The 7797-nt window shown below is 37.1% G+C and overlaps 2 protein-coding genes across 2 annotated transcripts; both read left to right on the forward strand.

The window, feature by feature from the left end:
- Positions 1-1349: 1349 nt before the first annotated feature.
- Positions 1350-3829, forward strand: LOC110069188 (uncharacterized). The gene has a single exon (XM_020776673.2). The coding sequence runs from the start codon at positions 1453-1455 to the stop codon at positions 2368-2370; it is 918 nt and encodes a 305-aa protein (XP_020632332.2). The 5' UTR covers positions 1350-1452; the 3' UTR covers positions 2371-3829.
- Positions 3830-5454: 1625 nt separating this feature from the next.
- LOC149098115 (uncharacterized) lies at positions 5455-7541 on the forward strand. Its single transcript, XM_089278506.1, has one exon. The coding sequence runs from the start codon at positions 5911-5913 to the stop codon at positions 6796-6798; it is 888 nt and encodes a 295-aa protein (XP_089134632.1). The 5' UTR covers positions 5455-5910; the 3' UTR covers positions 6799-7541.
- The last annotated feature ends 256 nt before the right edge of the window (positions 7542-7797 follow it).

Raw genomic sequence — 7797 nt, forward strand, 5'->3', positions numbered from 1 at the left:
GACAAATAGACAAAATTTGTGATGACTGACATTCGCAACGAGTCAAACTCAGTAGGCCATTTTCGGGTTACCTTGTGCCTCTGTTTCAAAACGAGTCTTCGTGCAAACCCTTTGTTATGAAAATAAATTTGATTTGCATGAGAATGAATCTGCAGGCGGAACACGTTTTCATACCAGACTCGTTTTGACAAGAGGCAAAAGGCAACTCGGAAATATTCTGTTAAATGCCGGGTCAAGGACTCTGATTTTTAATACCTCTGGGTTTTGATCGCGAAAATGAGTTCATGCTGTCCGCTGGTCAATTCCTCTTGTTGTCACCAGTTTTACCCTGAAAATGAACCAACATGTTTTCATTAACTAGAGTTGATTCTGTTAAATTCATTGTACATCCTTGCTGTTGATAATTTCTCATGTCATTAATGCAAACACGATCGCATGTATATACACAGGATTGTGAGATTCCCTTCAAGCTAAGCTCGACAAGGAAATAATTGTTATAATTTGAACACTTCCTGTGGCTGTTTAGGAAGTGGCATAGCCCTAATTACTTCATATTTTCCCTCGATGAACCCAGGAGCAATCGGATGGGGTTTACTGATAGCTGAGAATTGGTCAAATTTTAACTGCCGAATGAGAAATGAGGCGCCTTTTAATCTGATAGCTAAGTTCTGAGATTTACAAGCTTATTGATTATTGAGAAATGAGCTGACTGATGGATGAGAAATGCAGTTCAATTTCAACAACGAAGTGCGTGAAGTCTAAAAATAGAATGCAAATTACTGGAACCCTGCGAGAGTCAGACAGCATAGGCGTTTTCTGAGAGAAATAGCAGGAAAATGAACGCCAAATTTTCGTTTTAAAAATTGTTTTAGGAACACTTGCTTACGCGCTTGAAAAAGCTTCAAATTTTCCACCATTCCGTTTTGTTTGTCTGAGTGTGTCTGAGTTATGACATCACTCGAACGCTTTGCTATTCGTTCAAAACTGACTTTCCATCTTTTCTAATTTTAAATATCACGTTGTCACCATAACAACATACACAGTTTTAATAGACCAGCCGCTTCATGATAATTGGTTTTTACCGGACTGTTTATAGAAAAATAAATAAGCAATAAATTGTCAGACCAATATGTGAATGGAAGTAGGCTGTATTTAGTTCCAGCTACTTCTTATTGTCTGTGAATAATACTGTTTTCCATGGTAATTTACAGAAGTCCTTAGGTTTTGTGCCACAATCAACACATCTAAATGCAATCATTGACTTCTTCTTCAATCGGATTGGCTGAGAAATTTCAAAACAAATGGTCATCCAATGCATTGACAGTGCTTCCTCCGTTGGTATAATTGTCTTATAAGGCGACAAAATCGGTAATTCAGCGGCTAGGAGACTTGTAACTACGAGCGAAGTTCTCTACACCAAGTATTCTTAAAAGCCGAGTGTCCCTCTGTAGGATGAATAACATCACCACATATGGAGACGGAATGAAGATGAGGAGATTCGAGTCGATCGCTTTGATTTTTAACGGATGTTTTTCGCTTTTACTTTCAGTGACAATCTGCCTAGTGAATATTGTTTTAATCGCGGCGATCGCCAAGTTTCCTCTTCGCCCAGAGAGACCGATTGATAAAATACATAATGCTTTCTTCTACACTAACCTTATGGCCAGCATCATGTTTCTGCCCTATTTTGGAGTGGCTGAGATCTTACATGGCTTAGAAATCACTTCAAGAACCATCCGCTTCCCAAGCTACTTGTCTACAACATTTTTTGTCTTCGCTCAAGCCAACGTACAAGTGTCTCTAGTCATTTCGATCGAGCGATGTACAGCCTTCGTTTCACCGTATCTTCACCGTCGATTGACGACAAGGAGAAAAATTGTGATCACAGTATTTTTAATGGAGTCATTTTTACTGCTTTCTGTGTGTTTATCGTTTACTGGGATAAACGAACAGGTCTTCTACACAATTTACATCCATGTGTTCTTTTCATTTCCGATGTCGTTACCAATTATCACAACGGGATTCACTTATTGGAAAATAAAAACTAGAAACAGAATTACCAGTAATGAGATTCCTCAGTCAGTGGAAAAGTTAGAACGCCACAGGAAGCATTCCTCACGAACGGCGAGAAAATATCTCACTGTTGTTTCTTTATTTTTGGGTCCGTTGATTTTAAGCATTTTACCTTGGTATGTTGTGAAAGTCGGTGAACTGACAGACCGGAACGCCATTTTAGCAAACGATGTGGGATTCTTCTGGCAACGCCTGTCAATATCACTTGTGTTTCTACCAGATGCTCTTGGGCCAATAACTCTCACGATTCGCTTTGAAGCGTACTATAACTCAGTGAGGCGCTTTTTTCGAAGATAAGCATTTAATTATTGTTCCGCCATTAATCGTCTTTGCAAATGGCTGAGACTGTAAATCGCTTTGAAGCGACAATTCCGGTTACAAACATTTCGGTGAAAAAAATAAAAACAAATTGAGGCTGTCTTCTCTGAGAGAGAACCTCTGAATGAGGTTTTTTTTGGCCGTCAAAAAGGCACGAATACGAGTCATTTTAACGACAATTTGGATTTGGGAAATTTAATTGCAAATACTTCCTTGAAAGTCAGACTGTTCAGCCCAACTACTGGGAAAACAGTATAATTATATCTGGTGGAAAAGGTCTAATTGTGAGCCCATTGTGAATGGCATTTGTCAGTAAAATTCCAATTCTCAGTTTTGTCACTAAAATATGGGAAATTTGATGTTGCAAAGAAAAAAGACGAGTAAATAAATAGACATTTCCTCAAAAAATTTTAATTAAAAGTTCAAATACATTAAATACATACTTACAAAACGTGACATCTGTAACATCAAAGCTATTTAAGAATAAAGTTTTTCTGTGTTTGTTTGTTTTCAGGCTTTGGGTAGATAATTTTATCAGGCATTAGATAGGCTAGCTGCTATCAGCGCATTTAGAGTGCAGTTAATGGACTTTCTTGCTATTATCAATATCAACAATCTTGTAAGGTTATTTTAATAAGGGAAGGCCGGATAAGCTACAAGACTACCTTAACCTTAGACACGCAATAGATCATTTTCGATTTATTAAAATTCAGCCTAAAACAATAGACCTCAGTACGAGGCTCTGGGAAATAACTACAGAGTTTGTGGGGTTTATTCCCCAGAGCCTCTTGCTGAGGTCTATTGTGTTAGGCTGAATTTTAATATGTCGAAATTGGTCTATACACGTAATGTCACAAATATGTTACAAAAACTAGTACGCTCGGACAATGATCATTAATATACAAGGAACTTACGGGCAAACACAACGGTAATGGCAACCAGAACATCGCCTAACAAAAGGCTTAAATTAGTAGGACAACGAATCTGCACGTGCATTAGGCACTTTTGTACTTTCCGCAGCCGTTCTGTGCAAATCAGCAGCATGAAATGACCAGTTTCCAAGTTTTTTTGAGGGCGTGAGCTACTCCGGCTATTTTTTTTGTTTTTTCTTTTTGGCGAAATTGTAAAGTATTAAATAAATACATTTTCTAATAATACAGCCCATGCATTGTTGTTCTTGTTTTTTTTTTTCCTACCGTTTTTAGGCGAAGTCTGTAAAATTAGAGTATGTACTGATTAATAAATAATTCATTCAAGTTTCTTTTAAATATTGTAATTCTTTTTTCGAGTCAAATACACTATTGAGTGACTAATTGCTAAAAGCTAAGCTTAATGTTGCAGTTGCGTGGGTGTGTTTATGTTAAGAAAGAAATTCGTTTTAAAATGTGACAAATGGCATGTTTATCTCCAAATAAATCATATTTTATTAAAAACGACAGCACACGCGCAAAAAATATTATTCATTTTGCTTAAAACCTCTTCAAGCCCGCGTTGGAGATAATGTCAATATGACATAAATAAAGCCAATAACGACTTCATTGCATTCTGGATAATCTTACTGAAGTTAATCGTACCAATCTTAATTACTCTCACTCAATCTTACTAATCTTACCGGTGAAGATTGGTTAGAATGCGTATGGTATTAACAAGTTTTAGCATGGTGACGAAAAAAATGACATCGAGGTTGAGGGAAATGAATAAATCAGTTATTCTGTTTTAGTGCCCTAAGCCTGGGCACCATGTTAGAATTTTGTTATATTAATCCTTGACACATTGCAGTTCCCAACATTTGATCCGTTCTACATGTTGTTCTAAAATAATGCCTGTCAAATAAGCGAGTGGTAGGAGTAACTTTTTGCACGGCTTAGAAATCACATTGACGTAATCCAAATAAAAAACGTTGTATTAATTGAATAAAGATGGTGAATTTTATAAAAATAACAATAACCTAAACAAACGCGAGAATAACTGAATATTCATTCTATGAACTCACAAGTTAAATTGAAAGGTGGCAGACAAAAAAGGGAAAATTAGTTTTTATACACTCTCTGGTTCGAGGTCAGAGCAGAAGAATATGTTTGGGGTTTTATAGCTTTGGTCTGGTGTATGCTGTGAAGTCTCAGATAATCTGGGTTCTTTTGGTTGGAATTTGAATTATTCGTGTTTCTGCCTTGTCAGTAAATGTGGGAAATAAAAATGAATGACAATAAAATTTTTACATTCCTTCTGTTAGCGTTCAACTGCTTTGAAATCAGTATTTCGTTATAGTTTATAAACGAATGTGGTTATTATTTAAAAATATGACTTTGCATTTACTTTTGTTGAAACTAATTTTTCAGAATTACTGGTTGGCGCTTGTGAAAACAGAAAAAAAAATTGTGAGAAAATGAGTATTAATGGCGTGAATGAATCTCCACCTTGTGAAAAATTTAATGAAATTTTGGTTGAGTGCAAAGATCTTTTGAAAAAAAAAGTAACAATTAGCGTAATTGTAAAAATAAATTTCAGAAAGAACGGCGTGTTTTTTTCTACCAGAGGAAGTGGTTTTTTTTGTTTTTTTTTTTATGCGCATAACAACGCTGACATTTGCTTCGGAGAAGGTTTTAGCCGAAATATATTCTACTTTTCCGCGCACCCAATTCTCGTTGTACAATTCTTGATATATATCTTTGGTACAACGATTTTATCATTGCGAGCCAGCCACTGAAGGTCTATATTTTTTTTTTGTTTGCTTTTAGTTTGCAAGGCAGCTGCAAAAACAAATTTTAAATTCATAAATGGGGAATTCGTTTAAATTTTCAAAAACCTGATTTTCTCTCTGGTCTTTCCCAGGTAAGGGTCGAGAGAACAAAAATTATTGTTGTTTTTTTTTTCAGGTGCTTATTTTCATCGATGGATGACTCTCTTGTGTTCATCAGTGTTCAGAAAGGAATTGTTTTCCAAAAAACGTGCAAGTGACCGCAATTTGGCAACATGTCCTGTTTCGCACTCGCACCCTTGATAAATTGCTATATTGACAGCGTGTTAGACAAATAATCGAAACACAGCCTGAATTTTTCGTGATTATTAACATCGCTCGTTAATTTGCTGACGTCGTCGTTTTATCTTTTTTAATACTTTTTTTAGTGATCGCCATATTTCTTTCAGCTTACGAGTCTGTGACTGTTATCGCTGAAAGGCAATATCTTGTATCTTTGTTACATTACAGTTTGTTTGCTTTCTGTCACCTGCCTACCAAGCCTCTGAACACTTAGAAATTGAAGGTTCCATGAATGAGGTGAGATTCATCTGGCATAGCATTATCTCATGAATTGATTGCATGGCTCAATAACAATCACCGACGCCATTCACAGACGCGGTGGGAAACATTTAAAGACGTCTGCCAATTTAATAGGCAAAGAGCTAAAGAAATATATTCAAAGCACAAAATTGCTTTTCAGCAGATGGTTAGTTTCGTCAATGAAGTTCTGCTACCACGCCAACTTGAAAGAAGCAACGAATTACTAGGCAGCTTAAGAAATGGATTTCTACTCTTCGGTTTTGCTGGCAAACGGAATAATATCAATTTTTTCGGCTTTTATGGCATGTTTTGGAAGTATCACTCTTATCATTGCAGTTGTGAAGAATCCTTTAAACCTGACTCGCAAAGCTATCCACAGAATCGAAGATGTCAATCGTGGCCTTTACTTCTTGGCCGGAACAGTTCTTCTGCCGTATTTTGGCGTCGGTGAAATCCTTCGAGGCCTAACCAAAAAGCCGAGATATTTGGATTTTCCAAGCTTCACGTCGTTGTTAACGGACTTTTTGATCGCATCGAAACTTGCGATGTACTTGATGATCAACATTGAGAGATATACCGCATACGCACACCCTCACTTCAACCGGGTAAAAGTTACAAAACGGGTCACGTTCTTGGTTTCTCTGTCCGTTGTAGCAGTTTGCTTGATATTTTCGTGTTTGTCGTTCACCGGTATCGACGAAAAGATTTATTACATCATTTTTATTCATCTATTTTGCTCTACGTCGTGGCTGGCTTTTATTATGGTAAGCTGGTTAACTTACCGTAAGCTCAAAAACAGATCGAGAGTTGTACCAGGTGAATCCAATCAGCTCCCACAGCTAAGAGAGAAGGCTGAGTTTGAGAGAGCCAGAAACGCATTAAGCGCCAAAAAATATTTACTCAAATTCGCCAAGTTTTATCTGCCGCTGGTGATATCAATTTTACCGTGGTATACCGTAAAATGTATAAGCACTGTATGCGATACTTGTCTGGTTAACAAGGCAGGATTTTTCTGGGAACGATTCAGTATTTCTTTGGCATTTGTTAATGATGGGTGTTACGCAATTTGGATGATATTTCGCGGGGAATACAGAAATACAGTAAAGTATATTTTTTGTGAAAGCTGATTCTATGAAAGCAATTTTAAAACTTCAACTGAAAGAGTACACAAGGATTTAATTGCATTTGGCAAAATTATGTTGATATAGAGTGGAACAGATTCGAGAGCTGACACTCGGTATCACGAAACTTAAATACTTCTTTGTTTGCTGCTCTAGTTCAAACCATATGATGTTTCGCTGAAGAATTGTTTCTTTCAGATTTAATCATATTCACGAGTTTATGATATTGTGATAGACCAAAAAAAAAATAAATAATGGGGAGCTTAAGCAAACCACGACGACGACGGCAAAGAGAACGTTACCAAATAAAAGGTTTAATGAGTAAAAAAATAGCTGTGTGCGTGCGTTATCTTTGTACATTTCTTTGCCGCCGTTTGTAAAACAAGAACGTGAAGTTACAAAGTTCTGCCTAGTCAAAGGAACGCGAACGACGATGGCTAGTTTTGTATATCTCCATTTGGAAGTGAACACTGTCATTCCATGCCGTTTAACCTGAGCACGTTTTTGAGTCGTTGGCGTAGTAAACAGATCTAGACAATTGCGAATTTCGCTGGTAAAATATAAATTCTTATTTCACTAGGCGTCGTACTTGACGGCGCCGTTGTCGTTGCTTAAGCTCCATATTCTAGAGAGCACTAGGCTAAACGAATCTATTAGGAAACGAGATCATAATAATTGTAGCATCTAGTAAATAGACTTATGATCACTACCCAAGCTTGCAAGATAAATACAGTCTCTGTTACTTACAAGTAGGCCATATTTGTGTTTTCGGTATAGGCTTGTGTTACACTCTACTCAATCTCGCACAGGAACTACTACAAAACTACAATGACAACACGTTTTCTCATCGATCCTCGTTTCGTTTTCATTCTCACCAACGCGTGGGATTTTTGATCCCATAATAATAAGTAACCTGGGGCTGGGCCCAGTCCCTCACGTTCTACTTGTAACACACTCCCCTCCAACAGAAATGTCGTCCCGACATTATAACAGGAAATACAAAAC

This window comes from Orbicella faveolata, unplaced genomic scaffold (assembly GCF_042242905.1).
Source record: "Orbicella faveolata isolate gen_17 unplaced genomic scaffold, um_ofav_v1 contig_46, whole genome shotgun sequence".
NCBI classification, from domain to species: Eukaryota; Metazoa; Cnidaria; class Anthozoa; order Scleractinia; family Merulinidae; genus Orbicella; species Orbicella faveolata.